Source organism: Cyprinus carpio, chromosome A21, assembly GCF_018340385.1.
Source record: "Cyprinus carpio isolate SPL01 chromosome A21, ASM1834038v1, whole genome shotgun sequence".
In the NCBI taxonomy this organism is placed as follows: Eukaryota; Metazoa; Chordata; class Actinopteri; order Cypriniformes; family Cyprinidae; genus Cyprinus; species Cyprinus carpio.
Window position 1 is genome coordinate 10301481 of NC_056592.1, and position 22253 is coordinate 10323733.

At 34.1% G+C, this 22253-nt stretch overlaps 1 protein-coding gene across 1 annotated transcript; it reads left to right on the plus strand.

Annotated features, from left to right (window-relative positions):
* Positions 1–732: 732 nt before the first annotated feature.
* On the plus strand, positions 733–21760 carry LOC109067320 (5-hydroxytryptamine receptor 4-like). The gene is made up of 7 exons (XM_042778932.1): positions 733–948; positions 3706–3800; positions 3889–4020; positions 4295–4495; positions 5986–6139; positions 7297–7859; positions 20211–21760. Exons 2-7 carry the CDS (start codon positions 3772–3774, stop codon positions 20302–20304), a joined length of 1173 nt encoding a protein of 390 aa, XP_042634866.1. The 5' UTR covers positions 733–948; positions 3706–3771; the 3' UTR covers positions 20305–21760.
* Positions 21761–22253: the final 493 nt, after the last annotated feature.

Consider the following 22253-nt stretch of genomic DNA (forward strand, 5'->3'; position numbering starts at 1 on the left):
AATCACAGTATTTTTGCAGTATCCAAGTGCTGAATATTTACAAACATTGAGTACTATTCAATATTCAACATGATATTACAGACAACAGGCCTATGCAATATATTCACCTTACTCAGTTGCAATTACTATACTTTTTTACAGAATTACAAAATTGTTCACTCAATACAGTATACTTTTTTTTCGGTAATGTTCTGGATGTTGTGTCCTCCATTTTTCTCTGTAGTGTCTTATGCATGCTCTGTAATGTTTTCTTTATTGACTCATGTGTGTGTGATCTGAGAGCACCGTTTGATTTTGAGTGCAAGTGAAATGGTTTTGCAGTGATTGATTTTGATGGAAGAGTCAGAGGTTTGGTGAATTTAGTTTGAGTATTTGGCTTTGTGTTTAAGGTTTAAAAAAAAGGGGGTGATGGTTTCAAGAAATCTGTTTTAGCAATTCAGAAAAACGGTAATATGTTCTTTTGAACTACTATTATGTACCATTTTTGGGTAAGTAAGATCCAAAGATGTACCTTTTAGCTTTTGTACATTGGGTTACCTCCCAGTGACAGCTTTGCACCTTTTATTCTGAACGAATATTGCAAATAAAATAATATATGCATATATTTCATATATAATTGCATAGTATAACATATGTAATACAATCAGCTCATTTTTGTAAAAAAAAAAAATTATTTGTACATTCTTTGGACCTGTAGTAATGTGCGTTGAAACACCGGGTGGCGCTGTTGCTCTGTTTTGGTTTGTTTCAGACTCGTGCGTTGTTCAGCAGAGACTCAGAGCGCCGGTCCACTTTACATCAACAGATGATCTGCTGCTTGCTGCAGTTGTTTGTCTGTGGCACAGGGCAGAGAAGAGCACTTCAGTCTCCGACTAACTGTGATGGAATATGACAGTTTATAGAAGCACGTGTGGATTCCCAAAGACGTCTGAAACACAGAGCCCCTGGGTGAGTAAAGTTATCTGAATGAGGCTGCCTCGCATTTAAGTGCCTTCAAGTGTGCAACAGGTCATTATAAACACCATAAAGTACAGGTAATGTCTGTTTTAAAATATTTAAATAAAAATAATAGATATTATTATTATTATTATTATTAGTTTAATGTATTTGATAAGAAATTCTTACCTTTTATATTGTATGTTTTTGTCACCAAACCTATTTCACAGCTGGTTATTGTTGTATTATATAGACATGTAGATCCCACTATGATCAGTGTGTCACTCAATTTATGATTGTGTGAAAATGTCACTCTCATAACTTGTGTGAGGCTTATGCTTTCTTGTCATCACAGACTGTGATTTATCCCTTTAAAGCAAATGCCACTCAGTTTCCTGGTGGCACTAAAGAAAAAAAATGTATTTTGTGAAGGAATCTAAATAAAACAAAAAAAAAGAGTTTTTCACAGTATATACTCTTCAATAATTCAAATCCTTCAACGTAAACCTGTTTTCCTCCTAAAAAAAAAACCAAAAATAAAATCAGAGAAACTGAGTATTGCCAATAGATTACAGTGACAACAACTTGTCAAGGGTTATGGGTGTTTGCTGAAGTAGATCCTGTTTGAAACCTAGAGCTGCCTATTTCTTCGGAATATTTAAGTTAAATATTTTGTTTAATATAATTTAGTGTTTAGTTAGTGTTTAGTAGTTTAGTTTTAGTGTTATTGTAGATTGTTCAATAGTTAAGCATTCAGGTTGTGATGCATCACATTTGTTTAATTGAGTTTGTAGTTCATTTTGTACTAACCAGTTATTTAATGCTTTTATAAAAACTGGAATGTTCAGATTCCAGAAGTTCTTTATCAGGAATGATCTGTATGCTTAAGACAGTTAACCATGTTTGAAATCCCTTGAGCTGAAGGGAATAGTGAGCTTTTAGATCTTATGAGACAAGATTACTGAAAGTTAGTGTCATGTCACATGGCATCAGCGTTTGTACTTCAGCCCTGCTTTCTTTTTGGATCATTTGATGAAACGGGGGCCTTTCCCAGTTTGATTTTGAAAGTTCAGTTTCACTAGATTTTAAACATTGTATCAGATAAATAATGTGTTTAAGAGTCAACTAACTGCATTGTGGTATTGCAAGCCAAATTAAAGCATGTATGAAATGTAACAGAGTTGACAGTTACAGTTTAATTTGACAAGTCTTGTGCAAAGGAAGCAGGAAAACTATAATGAGTAAAAATAATAATTCAAATGTATTCTCTGAGAATTTTTGTGTTTGTTCGCAAATGCAAAAGTTTCTCTGGGAAACAAAAAAGCGTTGAAGTCAATTTTTGTCTCATATATATATCTCAATCTCATATTCTTTTCCATCACCATGTTCCACAATGTTCTGTGTTGACACATAGTAAAATCTGCCTTCAGATATTCATTAAATTTAATTTATTTGCACATATGCATATCAGGGACACAGGTGGCACCTGTTTTGTAAAATGACCCTTTTACTCTGTCCTACAAAAGAAATCATGTGTCCTCTCTGCGTAGCTGTTTAGAATAGCCTGTTTTGTTCAGTGTGTTTGATACAGGGCTATAATAATCATGTGGCTCATTTGAAACTCAAACGAAAGCAACAGGACAGGAAAGAAGTATCCAAGCTGTCTCTGTAATGCCCACTTGAGCCTCCCAGCTGGGCAAATACATCACACGCTTCCAGTGTTTACTCTGTGAGAGCTCTCTTCACTTCTGCGTGAGTTATGGATCCAGCGCCACAGGCACAGGGTGCGATTTGGCCACTGTGGGTATTAACAGTGTGATGATGGAGTGCATGCACTTTGTGTTGAGGTTTATCTATCTTCAGTATCTTGCCTTCAATATTTGATGTATTTTGGAGGGCATAATAAGACATATGACTTCAATTCAGGCCAGGGTTTCCTAACCTTTTTTGTTTTATGTGCCCCCACAGTACCATCAGAAAGGCTCAAGTATTTCTTTAACATCAGACCATAAATTTCAAAGAAAAAATAACAAATCAATCAAATCAAGTGTAAAGAAATATAAAAAAAAACACACAAAAAAAAAAAAAAAAAAAAAAAAAACACACACACACACACACACACACACACACACACACACACACACACACACACACACAAATAGGCTAGTAAAATCATCATCCATATTAGTATTTAATAATATTTATTTATTTTTATATTTATATGGATAATTATTTGATCATCCATAAAATTATTTTATTATCCTATTTATTTAGATACAAGTTTAATAATTGTAATATGCAAGGTTTATTAGACAACTAGAAGAAGAAGAAAAAAAGTCACTTTCTAAGTCATTTTACAATGGCTTCATTTAATTAATACTGCTAATATAGCAAACATTCACGTCCACTCAAATTTGCACATTTTAGACATATTGCAGTGCACATAGTTTATTAGGAAAATTTACATTTTCTGATTTCTGTTTTACAGATGTGACAAAGCCAATCTCAAATGACTGATTTAGCCAACAAAATGCTGATTGACAGCATGCAATGGTTAGTTCTTGTGAGCCTGTAGTTTTGCTTAGAAAGGAAGATGGTCAGACGCTCATCATGGCTGGCTCATATTTACTTGTTATATCCCACAAGCCTGTGTTTTATTTTAAATGTGCTGATGGTTTAGTCTCAGTGCTCTCACTTTGAAACTCCTGCTGAAAGAATATGATTGAATTTGGGATGTGAGAACGCAAAACAGTTGGGTTTGTCCCACAGGAGAGGGTCTGCAGTGTCTTGTGTGAACGAATCCCCATCTGATCACTTCCATACAGATGACCAGTCATGGCCACAGCATCAGACTCAGCGGATGAGTAAGAACCACTTCAAAATATTTTACTATATAGATAAGTATTTATCTTATGTATTCATATATAATTGGCTGCATATTTTTGTCTGCAGTTCAGTGGATGAAGTTGTGTCCAAACAGACTTCGAAGATAACACTGTGTATTGTCCTGGTGACCATCATTATACTGACTGCACTTGGTAACTTGCTTGTGATGGTGGCTCTCTGTAAAGACAGACATCTAAGGTAAATCTGCTTCATATCTACATTTAAATTAGCTGTGTCAGTGTGCATTTTTGATGCTAAAATACATGTAAATTATATTTAATGTGCAAGATATCTAAAAGTAAGCAATTTGTAGGTTGATTCCCCCCAAACAGGTATCACTATGGTTCTGTAGTGTTTCATAACATAGCATAACATAGATGAGTATTTTCTATGGGTAGACGGTAGAATATTTTCTGTAGTGAACTAATGTTTATCAATGTTATCTTTTGTTAATTTACTGCTCTATATATAGGAAGAAGAAGACCAATTTCTTCATCGTATCACTGGCATTTGCAGACTTTCTAGTTGCCCTTGTTGTGATGCCCCTGGCAGCCATAGAGTTGGTCACCGGTCAGTGGAGCTATGGAGAGACGTTCTGCTTGGTCCGAACCTCACTGGACGTGCTGCTGACCACTGTATCTATACTGCATCTGTGCTGCATTGCACTAGACAGGTGAGTGCGTTTATGAGGCTGACATAGAAACATAAATGAATAACGCAACGCTGTTCTACACAAGTAACTCCTTGCGTTGCCATGGTAATATTAAGAAAAGAGGTCTTAAATTAGAACATGTTATCATGCACTTAATAGTATTGGGGCAGCAGTTTTCTATACTAGATTTGATCATATTTTTTTCTCTAAAAGTATTTTGGGTCACTGCATGCAGTGTCATATTTTTTATATCATTATATATATATATATATATATATATATATCTATCTATATCTATATATATACACTATCTACACACACACACACATATATATATATATATATATATATATATATATATATATATATATATATATATATATATATATACATATATAAAACCTATCGGTCAAATAATTGTAATAATTCGATTTTTTCCAAGTTTTTATTTTATTTTTAGGAAGTCTTTTAAGCTCACCAAGACTGCATTTATTTGATCAAAAATACAGCAAAAACAGCGATATAAGATATACAATGCTAAATATTCAGCTTCGCCATCACAGGAATAAATCACATTTTAAAATAAAAATTTAAATAGGAAAAATAGAGAAAATATATTAAAATAGAGAACTATTATTTAATATCATAATAATGTTTCACAATATTACAGTTTTTTTCCTGTTAATTTTAATAATATTTCACAATATTACTGGATTTTTTTATCAAATAAATGCAGCCTTATTTATTTATTTCTCTCTAAACTGCAGGATTTAAATTTTGGCATCCAGAAGCACACTAAAAGGTTTAAGCCCTGTAATCATGTGTAACCCAATTACAGTGTGCTACAGCGCTTTTCTGCTACCCTGCTGTGCTATAGACAAAGATAATGTCTGGCCTGTATGGTTGTCTAATTTATATTTTGTCTGATTCTTAATTTCTCTGTTACTTTGATTGTAAAGATGTGCTTTATGTACAACGATTCACTCACAGTGAACTGTACATTCAAAAACGTACGCATAAAAAAAGAAATGATTAGTTAATGTCTTGACACTAACTCCTGGGGTTTGTCAGAATGGCAGCTAATTATGTGTAATTTGCTGCATTACATATGCAGATTTTCTCATGTTCACCCATTGGGAAGACTGCAGCTCTCTTGGCCTTTGAGAGCAGCTGTGATTTATGCACTGCACCTGGTCCATATGGCAGTAACATGACTCATTCTTAGTCTCTCAAAGCCTCTCTCTCTTTCAAACAACAAATTCTGTTTATCTATCTGTGTCACCAAGTCCTTTCTCCATCCATATGCTTCCCATGACTCATGATGTCTTTGCCTCTACAGTCTCTCGTGAGCACATATTTTTCATAGCATTAGCCTTTCAAGGACAGATTCAGAATCATCTGGGTAAATGAAAGTAGAGTATGTTGGGACACATTGAATACTAAAGACATTCTGCTGCCTGAGAGCATCCATGTATCATTCTTGAGATATTTGCACTTCCTGTCTTGGGCAGGTACTATGCGATTTGCTGTCAGCCTCTGGTCTACAATAACAAGATGACGCCTGTGAGAGTCTCACTGATGCTGGTTGGATGCTGGGTCATCCCCATTTTTATCTCTTTTCTTCCCATCATGCAAAGTTGGAATACCATTGGAATCGAGAGCTTTGTAAGTGAGGAGTTGTTGTTGGATGAATTCTTCTTGCTATGCTGATGTGTTAAATTTTGTAACTAATTACTCTCCGCTAGATCTGTGTAGGATGCATTTTAAAACCAGTTTTTTGGAAATAAAATAAAATAAAATAGCACTTGCCACAAATACAAGGTACAGAAAAATTTAAAAAGGAATGATGTTATTTACTTTGGCTACACTGTAGAAAGGGTCTAAATGATGCCACTTCTTGGGTGTTACCATTTTAAGGAATGTTACATTTTTGGTAAATAAAGCCGTTATTAAAAATATAGATTACAAAATTAATTTAATATGAATTCAACTGATTACAAAACTGCTCAAAATTGAGGGTTTTTTTGCATTCAGAAAGGATGCATTCAGTTAGTTTTAAGTGATGGTAAAGGCAATTATATTGCTACAAAAAATAAAATTTTGTACTTTCTGAAAGAAATGTGAAAATGAAGACTGCATAGTGTATATAAGGAATAAATTAAAATGATTTTATAAAGGATTTAACAATACACACAGTATAAATAGACAACAGTTATTTTAAATGTTAAATGTTTTTACTATATTTTTGATCAAATAAATGCAGACTTGGTGAGCATAAGACACTTCTTTCAAAAACAAGACAAAAAAGTAGTGCATGTGAAAATTTATTGTATAAAGTTATGTTGTATGAATTTGTTTGTTGTATGTAATTGAGAAGGTCACAATATCAGATGATGAATCCATACCATATCGGTTATCAATAGTATCAGTTTGACAGATATTTGTGATTTTATTATTTTATTCTACTCAACAACTTTATATGTATTATTTATATATTTATATATGCTTAGATGACCTTTTACAATATCTAATAGGTTTGTCTTCAAAAACCCCAGTAAATGTAATCTTTAGCAAATCACAACATGAAAATCCATTTACATTACAATGTTGCACTTGTATATTCACTTGTAGCAAGTTTTTAGTGTTTTATTTTTAATTTACTTAGATACAATAGCATTGAAATATCAACCATTTATCAGTTATCGACCATAACATGAAAATAGTTTTCAGTTATTGGTATCAGCCAGAATTTTAATATCAGTGCATCCTTAATTATGTAAATTTTTTTGTGTGTGTTTTTTTATTATATTTTTATTTCCCAGATCGAGGAAAGAAAGTTCAACTCTTCCCATAATTCAACTTGTGTGTTCATGGTGAACCGACCCTATGCTCTGGTGTGTTCGGCCGTGGCCTTTTATGTGCCGCTGGTGCTGATGGTTCTGGCCTATCAGAGAATCTATGTCACCGCTATGGGACACGCTCGGCGAATCGGCTTACTGCATCGGGCCGGCTCGGCCCCTTCTTCGACTTACCCCAACCACGATCAACATGGTTCCAATCACATTAAGAACGAAACTAAGGCGGCCAAGACACTGGCTGTCATCATGGGTTGCTTCTGTCTGTGCTGGGCACCCTTCTTTATCACCAATGTGGTGGATCCCTTCATCAGTTACAGTGTGCCCTGGCAGATGTGGACCGCTTGGCTCTGGTTGGGTTACATCAACTCGGGTTTGAATCCGTTCCTGTATGCTTTTCTGAACCGGGCTTTTCGGAGAGCCTTCCTTATGATCCTGTGCTGTGGAAATGAGCGCTATGCCCGGCGGGGGGGCTTTAGTCCAAGCAGACAGCACTCAGAGTCTGTCAACGGAACCTCCATTTCTCTCAGGTACAGTTAGTCCCTCTTGAACAAACTGAGCTTTCAGAAATGAGTTCTTGGAGAAAAGAGATGAAAGATAACCTTATATATGAAAAGTGCGTGTAAGAATGTTGGTAAAGTGCTCTTGTTGGAGATTTCTGGTTGGACACACTGCACCATTAAAGGGAAAGTTAACCTTCAGTTGCACTATGCAAAAAACACTATGCAAGTCAATGGGGACCAGCAACTGAAGGTGAACTATGCCTTTAAGACCCTTTTTACTTTAGTTGATATATAAAATACATAAACATATATACAAAATAAAAAAAAAAAATATATATATATATACACACAAATATATACTATATATATATATATACACAAATATATACACAAAGCATATATCTATTCAAACTGTATACAGAGTTCAAAACTTTGGAGTCAGTAATATTGTGAAATACTATTAAAATTTATAATGAAGGTTTAATTTATTCCAGTGATGGCCAAGCTGAATTTTCAGCAGCCATTACTCAAGTATTCAGTGTCACATGGTCCTTCAGAAATCATTCTAATAATCATTCTAATATGCTTGCTACTCAAAAAAAAAAAAAAATCTTATTATTATCAATGTTAAAAATGGTTGTGCTGCTTAAACATTTTGTGTAAACTGCACATTTTTAAGTTTCTTTGATTATTTGAAATAAATGTCTTTTGTTACATTATAAATGTATTTATCACTTTTGATTAATTTAATACATCCTTGCTGAATAAAGGTATTGATTTCTTTTTAAAATTACTGACTCCAATCTTTTGAACGATAGTATATATATCATTTATGTTATTGATGTTTAATATTTCTGAAATTAGGTAAGTTCACAATTTCTGTATCAGTGATCTTCTATTAAGCATCCATGGCTAATCTGTATTTTTACTAATATTTAATTTTCCATACTTTCATAGAAAAAGAGAGAGTGTGTGGTAAAAAAATACAATATTAAGTCAACTAAAGCTAAAGTATTGAGCTAAAGTTCTGCTAAATGTTTCATCATTCCACTCACAAAAAGTATTATGTAAAATTTAAATGTAATATGCCAATATATCTAATCAATAATGATTATTTGAATGGTTTTGCAATGTAAGTATCATAGTGTACAGCTTAAAATGCAACCCTCAGTTACAGTATGTACATTATGTAATGGGGGTCCTTGTTCCTTCTCTATCTATCCTTGGTCCGAAAAATGTTGAAGATGATAAAAATGTTAGAAATGATAATGTCACTGTAATTTTAGACTATCTTAGACATTATCATAAAAATTATCTTTATAAAACCCATTTAGAAACATGCTAATTCCACACAGGCTTTTACAAGACACTTAAAAATGACATAATCGGCTGGAACACGCTCAGTAACTTTGAAAGTGAAAAGCTGCGTTTAGCCGCAAGAGCTGGTAGAATATTCAGCAACAAGTCTTTCCACGTTTCCAGTTGTTTTTCTCCTCATAGTTTCAGACTGTTTTAAGTGGGCTTTGCCATTACAAAGGCAATTACCCCCACACTGGTTTTGCACAAGTATATATGACATCATTGCGGCTCTTGATCAAAACAAAAGCACATGGTTGTGACCATGCAATGTTCATCGCTGTGAAACTTTATGATCTGCGTAAAACAACAGAGGCATTTTAAATACACCACTATTTATTTTCCCGTCTTTTATTTGTGCATTTCTATTATTTGTGTGTTTTCCACCCCAGGCGAAAGAATTACTTCATTGATGTTTTGACCTTTCTGATTTTTATAACTAAGGCCAGTACTCTGAGTGTCTACGCTCAGTGGTTTGCAGTCTCGTCCTAGCAAAATACTTGTCGTTTTATGCACCAATATAATGGGTGTATCCTTATGATTTGCTTTGTTACAATGATGTTTTGGGGAATTATTCCCCATTTTATTACTGTTAAGTGGCTCTAGACAAACCATGATGTTTGGTTTGCATGAGTAGTCTTCTTTTTTAGGTTTTAGTGTGGTGTAAACCCCATGGCCAGCCACGTGGCATCTTATTTGATGTATTTTAAGTCTCAATTTGATGTATATTATTCTTTATCCTCAAATTAACTGTTTTTGACATTTTGACATATTATTTGTAATTATAATAATTAAATTTTTAATAGTTTTTCCTGCATTTGATGGTAGAACTGTATTAGCTGAGCCACTAAAACAGCTTACCTAAAAGCATCTGATAAACCAGCATCTACCATTTTGGAGAAAATAATGAATTTGATCAGAGATAATTTAAAAATAACATGTTTTGACTCATAATTGCAGTGGCAGGTATTATTTGGGCAACCAAATGGCATTTTCTTGATCAGGTTAACCTCATATTTTGAATTAAAATCATAAAAATAGTGCAGTCTATAACAATCTACCCAACACAGATGACAGCCAATAATGTGTTCAAAATATCCACTGAAAAAAAAAAAAAAAAAAAAAAAAAAAATTACATCACATCACATTTTTTTTCTAAGGTATTTTGATAAATTAAATAAAAGCAGTATAGATCATCTTGACTAACATTTTTGATTCATTACTTTGAACTCCAAACTGATCAATTAAAAAAATGTAAAATGACATATATGCAATTTCAAGCAAACTGAAAAACAGGGTACACAAAATAAATGTGTGAGATTATGGTACGTGTTTTCTTAATGGATAAAATACAATATTTCTGAAGAAAATTGTCTTAATATATATAGGCTATATAATTATCATCAGTAGTGAACATTAAATAAATTATATTTTGAATAAAGCCTGCTATATTTAGCTGCTACTGTTTAACTTCAGTGGTTTTTTTTTAAAGGCTTGATTTCATCTTTGCTTTTCCTGAGGCAGCTTGTGCCAAAGATGATCTCAGATGATGTTTCTCAAGGAAGTTAAAATAATCGTTGATTCTCAGATTTACCCCCCACTGAAATGTACTTCGCTGTTGATATTATTCTATCCAAATTAATAGTAAACATTTAGCTCACTTAATTGCAATGTTTTGTTTTACAGCAGCTTTCAAATGCTATAAATATAAGGATTTAGAGTTACACTTAGTCCCTTTCGTTGCTGCAGAATCTGTCCTTGTGCAACACGAGCGAAAACACAGCGAGAAGTGTTTTTTTGTTTTGTGTCTAAAAGCTACAGCCTTGATCCCCGCATGAAGTATTTTAGCACAGCATTTTTCCCTCTTTGTTCATTATCAGACTGATGATTGGCGATGCAGAAAAGGTGTCAAAAGACACATTTCTCTCTGGTTCTGTTTCCATAGAGACTTCTCTAATGGTCACCATCCAGCAAATCTTAACCATCAATCACAGCCTTTCACAATTTCCATATTCGACACATTTTTTTTCCTAGAATGTTCCCGAGGTACCTCTGGAATGTGACGTTTTCCCAACCAAGGAACATTTGGGCAGATTAGCGCTATAGCCATGTGGTTTAAGTCCGCTCTCTACTCATGCGGAGGGCTTTGAGTTGAGCTTTCTGAATCTGTTCAGTGGCAGCCGGACTCACGTTTTGTTCGGTGTGACTGAAAAAGCTTCACGTTTGTGAGAGGAACTTTGGACCTTTGGCTCAATCAGAACCAGGTACCGCAAAAGATTGTGGCATTCCAAGAACTAATAATGCAGGACTGTGTCCAAAACCTATTCAGAAAGACATGTACATGTTAACAAGTTTGAAGGTAAACGTCTCAGCTTTCAGGTTCAGCCAAGGTCAAATCAAATCCTCCACACAGCCGTGAAACACAAAGCCAAGAAATAAAACCAAAACATATGAGAGAATGTTTTATTGTTGCTCTTCAGTCTAATAAGGAGCATGATAGAGGAATGAGAACATCCTGATAGTGTTCTCTCGCTGATAACTTCTTGAATAGAAGCTGAGAGGAAGGTGGTCACATGTTTTATGGCCCTATCTTAGATTAAGGACTTTGTTGTTATTGCAGGCTATAAAAACGTCCCGTTAGAGAGAGATTAAATTAAATGTGATGCAGCAGCCCTGCACCCTGACATCACTTTTATTCAGAGACGGACAAACCTGTCTTAACACATTTTTAAAAAAGGGTCCAACCTGTGATTGAAGCCATTTTGACACTTACTCTGCCTTGTGATGAATTGGACACTGCAGTAAAGGCCTTAAATATTGATTGTGATGTTTTAGGGTGTCGGCTGTAATAACTGTGTAGTTTTAGTTTTTGCCATTAAGATCTCAGACAGTTAGAGTGGGTTAACACGTGCAATGGGTTAATGTGTCCGATTGATTTTACAATGTACTTTACTAGCTTTCTCTCCTTGCTGAAGCAGTTATTAGCTCAAATTGATTTTAGAAGTGGCACTATTTTTTGCAACCCACTATACAAATAGTGCGAGTGATGAGCAAACCTCCTCGCTGTGTCTAAAAGAAGGCATAACTATCAAATATATAGTTATTATTATTAATTATCTTGAGATGATAAACTATTCAATTATACATAGCATATCTTAAAAGGTAGAGTTTTATGTAGAGTTGTTGTTGTTAACTACAAAACTAAAATGGTTAAAAATAGTCTTTGGTCATTTAAATAAAATGGAAATAAAATATTAATATTACATGAAAATCTTTAAAAAATTGAAATGTTGTTTGGGCAACTAACTCAAATAAGTACTAAAACTACTAGAACTGAAATAAAATTGATTTAAAGCTTTATAGACATATGAAAAAAAAAACGAATTAAAAAGCACATAACAAAATTACTCAAACTTAATGAAAATATAAAAATAAAAGCTAATTAAAATAATAAAAAATATGAATGATAACTATTAATAAATCCTAAAACGATATTAATTAGTACTACTATAATAGTATATAAATAATACTAAAATAACACTGTTCCATAGACCACGAAAGTAAATGGTGGCCAGGGGCTGACAGCCTCCAACAAATTACTAAAGAAGGACCACGAAAGTATCATTGCGGTTGTGTGATTTGAATATGCATATGCATATATGAATTTTTGGCACACCTTGATCTGTGCCAAAAAAAAAAAAAAATCATGTGTTTTTCACACAAACTATTGTATGGCTTCTAAAGACTTGGACTAGATTGCCTATATTATATGGTACTTTTTGTCGTATTTGGAGCTTGAAGCCCTTGGTCATTAAGAAAACAGTATGAACATCCTGCTAAATGTTTACTTTTGTTTTCCATGGAAGAAAGTAAGTCACACAGGTTTGAAATAACATGATGGTGAGTGAATACTATTTCAAACTATACATTTAAATATCAGCATTCTTAAAGACCCCTTATTCATTTAATAATTTCTTTGATAGCTATTAAACAGCTTAAATTGAAAACAGTTAGATAATCACTGGTACCTAGGCAGTAACCTGAACACATTGTATCTCTACCGTTTCTCTTGTGAGTCTAAGTGAGGTTCGGACTGAGCATTTGAAGGGTATCCGATATAACCCACTGCTAAAGAGGATGTTTCCATGTTTGGTCAAAACTGCACCAGTTTCACTCTCAGCTGCACCAAATCCTTGTGTTTCAGGTTAATGTCAGGTCAGGCTATGAGCTGGTCATCAGACTAATGGATAGGGCCTTACATGCGTATCTATTTTAAATCATTGCCCCCATGGTTTTAAAAAAGGTTCACAGGGAGTCACATTGATTATTACACTCCTTATTTATAGCCCTGTCACTTTTTTCAAAACATTTCGCAATCCTTGTTAGTTTTTTTTGGGCCTTATTTTATAATCCTGAGCATTTTAGAAATGTTGTTTATTTTAGATTTCGAAGTGCTAAATCTAAATTCTGATTAAATTGTCAGATAATTCAAAATAAGTCAAAATATATCTCCAGTCAGCATGAAAAGACAGTTTTAACATTGTTTTGTATTTCTTGTTTTCATGCCAATGGCAGATTGTTCAGATGTCTAGAGGGTTTGTTCCCCTGGTGTCCGTGTGAACATATGGATCCAATGTAAAGGCAGGGCCAGATTTGTCAGGAATGATTATTTAAACATAGGAGTACAACAGATATATGGCCAGGTGGAATTTCAGTTTATGGCCTCTTTTTAATTTTCACCGACAACTTTGAAAATGTTTTGTTTTGTATCATTTCTTTTCTCACGCAGAATATGCACGGATTACTAGAAATGCGGCTTGATAGATACAAGCGAGGAATCTGTATCCTCTTGTGGACTGATTTGTTACAGATGTCTGGGATGTTTTTAAGTGATCATACTACTTCGATATCAAAATGAAGGTTTGTTTGGTTAGATATATCTGCACACATTCTCTGGACCATTCTTGTTTTTGACCACCCGTACTGTCTGTTTTATCTTTAGGAAAGTTCACAGTAAGCACAGCGCGGTTTGCTGTGAAAGTAAACTTGTGTGCTCAGTTTCAAGTCACACTTTTATTATTACTGTATACCAAAATGGAAATTGGTCATGAATAAAAAAACAAAACAAAAAAATAAAAACCTATTCATGAAGAAGTGCAGAGGAAATAACCAGCGGATAATGTTCAATGTGTAATTTATATGTGAGATGCAGTCACAGATGACTGAGATAGACTAATTACTGCACTCAGACTTAATTACGTTAAGAGCAGAAGGGTGGGTGATGTTCACGGATTGTTCCTCTTCTCTGGCATTAATTGGTCTGTGCAGTTACTTGTTGGATTTTATATGCCCATTTGATTCTGTTTCCAATCAATATCTGCAAATAATAGAGGACGGTGTTTCTCTGTTAATGTACAGTCAGCCGGTCATTATCGCAAAATAAACCCTGATGGGGTAATAAGGACACAGAAGAGGAATGGAAGACATGAAATATTAATTTGAGTTAACCAGAGAATCGCCTAGCTTCAGCTAAGAGAAGAAAAATAGTCCATTACACTTACGAAACAACTGGACTTGTGAGAAGACAAACACTGCAACAATCTTACTGTAATTAGAACTGAAGTCATCTGAGGTCATTTTGTCTATAATTGATAAATGAGAAGCTAGTTACGCTGTTATGAAATGAGTATATTAAAGTATTACTGATTTCAGTTAGGGTACAGTAACATTTGCGAAATTTCAGCAACATTTTGTGGGCAAAATTTCTAAATTTCGCTGAGCGATATTAAATATGGCCACACCCTAAAGGCACATTTGCACAGTGAAATGCAGTCTCAATAAGAATCCCCTCGATTGGAAATTTGAGGGACGAGATCCCTGTGCAGATTTTGCGTTAGATTTGCAAGTTTCGTCACACTGACCAATATTAAGCTGATTAGTTTGGACCTGGTCACGGTGCTTAATCCATCACTACACTATTGACAGTGAAGAATGGACAAAAACAATTTTGTATAAGTTTCACAAATGTGAATTTTACCTGGAAGAGCAGACATGGCTGGATGGCGCAATGACCAATCAGAAAAGAATATTCCAGCTTAAATACAAGTATATTTTTCTTCACTTATTTTTTATTTTCTCTTTTCACCCTCATCTTTCTTTTCTGTTCATCTCTGGGCATGTTAAAAGATTTTTCTATAGCTTATAGCTAAGGCCAGAAACGAGAAGAGGACAGAGATCAGTGAAAAAAGAAAGCTTTGAGGCAGAGAGGCTGCTCTTTTTACAAAGTTTTCAAAGCTCAAAGTCTGCCTGGCCTGTAGTAGGAATCTGTTTTGGCATATGGAGAGAATTATTGGACATTAGGAGTATAATGTAGCTCATAAAGCGGGGAACTCATCTGAACTGGATTACTGATCTTATCAATCTCAGTCTTATTATAGAACAGTTCATGAGAACGGCCTGAAAAAGGTTTCAAGGCATGTCTGTCGACCCAAAGGGTTCCTCTTTTCTTTTGGGAGATTAATAATAGTTTGAACTGATTGCTAACTGCAAAATTATTTAAAGATTATTTTTAATTGGAGCTTAGTGAAAATTTGAACATCTGGTCAGCAATGCAACTTAAAGGGATAGTTCACCCAAAAATGAAAATTTACTTACCCTCAAGTTGTTCCAGACCTGTATGAATTTATTTCTTTGGGTAAACATACAATAAGATATTTTGAAGGATTCTGGTAACCAGTTGCTGGTATCCACTGATTTCCATAGTATGGGGAAAAATATACTATTCAAGTTAAAGCGATAGTTCACCCAAAAATAAAAATTTGTTGTTTATCTGCTTACCCCCAGGGCATCCGAGATGTAGGTGACTTTGTGTCTTCAGTAGAACACAAATTTGATTTTTTTAACTTCAGCTGCTGCAGTCTCACAGTCTACAATGCTTGTCAATGGTCACAGAAACTATGAGAGAAAAAAAAAAACATGCACAAAAAAATATAAATTAAACCCTATGGCTCGTGACGATACATTGATGTGTAAAGACACAAAACGAACGGTGTGTGCAAGAAACTGAACAGTATTTATATCGTTTTTTTTACCTCTGATTCACGCAATGTCTGAACTGTAATAACACTTGTGAACGTGCTTCACAGCAGCCTGCTTCATCATCTTCTTCTGGGTTTATGGCAGATTGCAGACTAATAAGTGCATTACCGCCACCTATCTCTCAAGTGGACCATTAACACTCTATCTACAATATCAATCGGGAGTGTCAATTCTCCACTTGAGAGATAGGTGGCGGTAATGCACTTATTAGTCTGCGATCTGATGATGCAGGCTGCTGTGAAGCGTGTTCACAAGAGTTCTAACAGTTCGGACATTGCGTGAATCAGAGGTAAAAAAACTATATAACCCGATATAAATACTGTTCAGTTTCTTGCAAAGACCGATCGTTTTGTGTCTTTACACATCAATGTATCGTCACAAGCCGCAGGGTTTAATTTGGATTTTTCTGTGCATGTTTTTTTTTCTCTCACAGATACCATTAACAATCACAATAACTCTAATACACAGAAACTTCAAAAGTTAAAAAAAAAAAAATCATAATTTGTGTTCTACTGAAGAAACAAAGTCACCTACATCTTGGATGCCCTGGGGGTAAGCAGATAAACATCAAATTTTCATTTTTGGGTGAACTATCCCTTTAATGGAGCACAGCAGCTGTTTGGTTACCAACATTCTTCAAACTATCATCTTTTGTGTTCAACAGAAGCCATTCCTAAAGGTCTGGAGCAACGTTAGGCTGAGTAAATTTTCACTTTTTGGGTGATCTGTGTCTTTAAAAAGTCACTGTATGTCTCGACAACTTCCTAAAATTTTGAAGACCTTAGAAAAGTTCCTATTTTAATATATTACCCACCACATTAATGTACATAATGTACAACTGACAAATAACAATCCTGCTGCATACAGTTGCAAGGCATTCTGTGAGTAAAGCTAACAAGGTTTTCATTTTTGACAGTTGATTTGATAACAATAATTTAATCAGATTTTACTCTGACATTCAAGGTTAATCTCATTTTATTCTGGGCAGCAGACACGCACAGATTTACTTATTATAAATCAGCATTCATTTACAAATCAAATGTATCAGTGAAGAATAACATTTCCATTCTACCCAAGTTAATTTGCTAGTTGCATTGTAAAACTTTGTTACTTTGTTAAACCACATGATTATGAAATGTGTATTTTTAGATACATGTACTACACACCAGTCTCACATTATTCAGACTGTGTAGTTATATTTATTGGCATAGTCTATAAAAGAACAGATATTTATAATGGCTACAGTGGCGCAGATGATGAAACGTGTTTCGTACCTAACTTTTTTTTCTCCCTTTTCAAATTTCAAATCACATAAAAAACAAATCACATCATAAACAAAAATCAATTTCAATGAAAATCAAGGAAATAATCAAAAGGTTGAAAATAAAGTATCGTGTAGGTGTAGGGAGGGCTTTATCGTCCCAATAAGGTGGCATGCCACTAAGGTGCATCCATTTAATAATTTTAATTAAAATTATAATTAGCAGATAAGTTATTATGCATATGTTTTGAAAAGTACTAGTGTGAGGTGTAGCATGTTTATGTAAAAAGTAGTATAATTAGCAGAAAATCCTGCTATTTTAACATAGTGTAAATAGCATCTATCACTAAGAAAATATGCTCTTTATGTAAATATCCACTTAATGTAAATAGCCTCTATCGCTTACACTGCAAATAGCCCCTATCAAAAAAAAAAAAAAAAGACTCACTGTCATATTGTTCAAAACATGTACGAATCCAATTGATCTGGTATTTATGGAATAAAATAAAAAATAAAAATAAAATAGGTAATTGTGACTTTTTATATCATGATTCAGACTTTTTTCTCACAATTCTCAGAATACATTTTTACATTTTGTTGTTTTTGGAAGCTTGTTTGCACTATTGGATAAAAAATAAAAAAGGTAATTGGGACTTTATTATGAGTTTATCTCTAGCATTACTTTTTTTCCCTTCCAAATTACAAGAAAAAGGGCAGAATTTTGAGTTGTATGGACCTTATTGGTGCTTGACAGATGTGTTCACTATAAACTATATTTGTATACATGAAAAAGCCCTGTATAAAATTATTCAAATTATTCATTTGTCCTGTTGTTTACAGTGGAAAAAATAGCATAGGAACAACATAAACAATGACAGAATTAAAATTTTTGGGTGAACTATCCCTTTAACAAAATTTGCATTTACTTGCAATAAACTGAGAGGTCAAGCCTTGTGTCAAATTTTAAGAGGGAAGGAAAGCCAGTCGGAGAGATGAGAAAATGATGAGGAACTTCATGAGTTTGTGGCTTGTGTGACAGTCAGGCTGAGAATTCCTCAGTCTTACCCTGCCGACCCTCTGCCAAGATTCGCTCGAGTGCAACTCACATGAGTCAATCACACCATACTCCCCCGGCATACTTGAACCCAAGACACATTCTTTCAGCTGTTTCACTCCACCAAACAGCTGTTGTTGTGCTGTATCATGGTTAAATGAACAACATGCTGAGGACAGAACCATGTAGAGCCCTATTCATGCAAGACACACGGGATGTGACACTTAAGCTGTCCGTGTTGAGGAGTTTTGTAGTGCTCAGCTTAAATGCATGATAATGTGTGACTGGGTAGATGTGCAAAAAGTGTGAAGTTTCATCCTAAGAAGATCTGCAACGAGCTTAGGTTCACCAAAACCTGCTGTAGTGCTGAGATAATGCAGAACAAGTGCTAGTTTTAGAGTTTCTGCCCCACATTCTGCTCCTCCATGATTATGGTTTCTTTTTTAACATTAACATTTATTCAGCAAGGACACATTAAATTGATATAAAAATGACAGTAAAGATATTTATTTTTGTTTCAAAAGATTTCTATTAAAAAAAAATGTTTTTTTTTTTTATTCATCAGAAAATCCTGAAAACATATGAGTTTCCAAAAAAATAAAAAATAAAATAATAATAATAATAATAATAATAATAATTAAGCAGCACAACTGTTTTCAGCACTGATAGTAATAAGAAATGTTTCTTGAGCACCAAATGGACATATTTAATGATTTCTGAAGGATCATGTGACACTGAAAATTCAGGTTTGCCATTACAGGAGTAAATTACATTTAAACATAAAAATAGAAAACAATTATTTTAAATTGTAATAACAGATCACAATTTTACTGTTTTATTCAAATAAATAAGAAAAAACATTAAAACTTTTGAGCAGTATTGTATGTATTCCATTTTAGCAAAACATTAAAAATTCAGGTAAATCAACCCTATTAGGAGTTTTGGATGAAAGCTACATTTATTCAAAAATTAATAATTAGTCACAGATGTCATCTAAATGATAAATGTAACACAGAACTGAGCATTGTGAAAGTTTTCTTTTTGTCTCTCTTAATGGATTAATGGATGTGCACCATAATTGTGCAAATACTCTTTAACTTGGTTTAATTAGATGTTAATGGATGTCTAAATTTAATCAAATTCTCTCTAAATCACAAACAAATCTAACAACAGCTAAAATATAAAAACCATTAATAGAACCCATTAAGGAATAACTGAAACCAATCTAATAACAGCTAAAAGGTGTACTGATGAATTGAACCCATTAAGGAATAACTTGATGTTTCTAAGCAATCATAACAGGGATATTTAGAGAGTGCATGTCCAAAGTCAGTCAATAAACAATCCATAAGGCTATATATGTTCAAAGAATCTGTTGCTCCGATTGTGTCTGGTCTGGTTCTGTCTTTTCTTTTGATTTGTATTATCCTGCTCATCTGTTTTTATTCACTGTGCATTGGCATTAACAGTATATATTCTTTTTCTTAGGAAACCTACAGCAATAAAAGGAGAAAGAAATGTGCATTGAGCTGCATTTGCTTTTTCCCCCAAGAAAGCTTCTTTCCAACAAAGCAGAATATAAATGTATGTTGTTGTTTTTTGTCTTCAGATTGTCATTTCTTCAAAACCGAAGGTACAGCAACAATTCCAACCGATTTCTGTCATGCGAGCTGGAATCTCAGGAGTCTGTAGGTGCATCATAGCCAAGAGTTCAAGTGCCTACAGATGTAGCCTGATGAGAACATACAGACAACAGCCTACATAGGAAACGTGTCAAATCAAGAGACTTCATTGCAGTTTTCTTTTGATGATAAGTAACAAATCACAAAGATTTAAAAACAAAAACAAAGCCATCATCATCATCGCTTTTAGTCAAAAACATCCATAATAATCAGTAAACAGTCCTGGGATAGAGGACTTGTATTTTAGCCCAGGAGTGTCAAATTCAGTTCTTGGAGGACCATTGGTCTTCTGAGTTTAGCTCCAACCCTAAACACACTTGAACCAGCTAATCAGGGTCTTCGGGGATTACTAGAAACTTCCAGACATGTGTTTTGAAGCTGGTTGGAGCTACATTAAGCAGGACACGTGTTTTAGCCAGAAACAGCAGTTTAAAGTTAAAAACATCTTAAAGATGGATTTCTTTCTTACAAACACAGAGCTTTTCACTTCACAAGATGTTAATTGATGGACTGGAGTCATGTGGATTATTGCGATGTTTTTATCAGCTGTTTGAACTCTCATTCTGACGGCACCCATTGGAGAGCAAGTGACGTAATGCTAAATTTCTCCAAATCTGTTCAGATGAAGAAACAAGCTCTTCTTATTCTTCAGCAGCTGTATGGAGTTGTCAACGTACTGCTTCTCTTTTGTAGTCGTTCTTATCTTTTAAGTTAGGAGGAACATTTCTGCTTCAGCTGTAAAGGCTAACAATGACAAATGTATACTGCTCAGCAGACAGGTGCAAACGCCTTGTTAATTAAGCATGCAGTTATTCTTGCATCCATTGAATCTTAAACGCTGATTTTAAGACTAAGGAGTTGAGACTCCCTCTTTATTCATCAGTGTATTTATGTTGTACATGTACAGTTTTGACTTCTGTGAAAAGAAGCAGTGGCTTGTCACTGTGTGACATTTGTACTTTTATTGTATCATGGTGTAATCAAACGTAATTTAATGTACAGTGTATCTGGACGATGAATCTAAAAAAAAAAAAAAACGTCAAAGTTTGATAAAACTACATAAAAACGACATTGTTATTTGTATGTGTTTGGCACTTCTCATCCATTGCATACAAGCTGATGTTTGACTGATGTGTCATTGTTCTTTCCATTGTGCTCCAGACAGCTAGACAGAGGTTCCTAGGAGACAGCTAAATGATCAAATATTTAATTTTGTAATGCTTCATATGGCCTTGAAAGCATTAGCTTGATCATGCCATTACATTGTTTTGCCCAAATGAGCCAATTAAATGTCGAGGCATCGAGTGCCACTCAAAAATTCAGACTCGACCATCAAAGATCTAAATTACTAGCCATTTGTGAAACAAATGTGAAGATGATTTCAAACAAAGTTTTAAAGCAGCTATTCCATCATGAGCTACACAACAGATGTTTATGCTCTGCCAGTGACAATCAACCAAATCTCCGAAGCACTGCTTTGACACCCACTCACAATACACATTACCATTCAAAAGTCTGGAGTCAGTAAAAGGATTATTTTTTTTTTTTTTTACACGGTCTCTTATGACCACCAAGATACGGTTTAAATAAAGTAACAGTATTATTGTGAAGTTTTATTCCCATTCAAAACAGCTGTTTTCTAATATAACCCATTTAGAAAATGTAATTTATTTGTGATGGCAAAGCTACATTTTCAACAGCCATTAATCCAGTCTTCAGTGTCTCATCATCCTTCAGAAAGCATTTAAATATGCTTGATTTGATGCTCAGTGAACATTTCTTACATAATCAATGTTGAAAAATGTTGCGCTGAATTTTGTGGAAACAGCAGTAAATTTTTACAGGATTCTTTGATGAACTGAAAGTTATAAAGAACAGCATGTACTTGAAATAGATTCTCACTTTTAGTCAATTTTAATGCATCCTTGTGGAATAAAGGTATTACATTTTTACTGACCCCAAACCTTTGA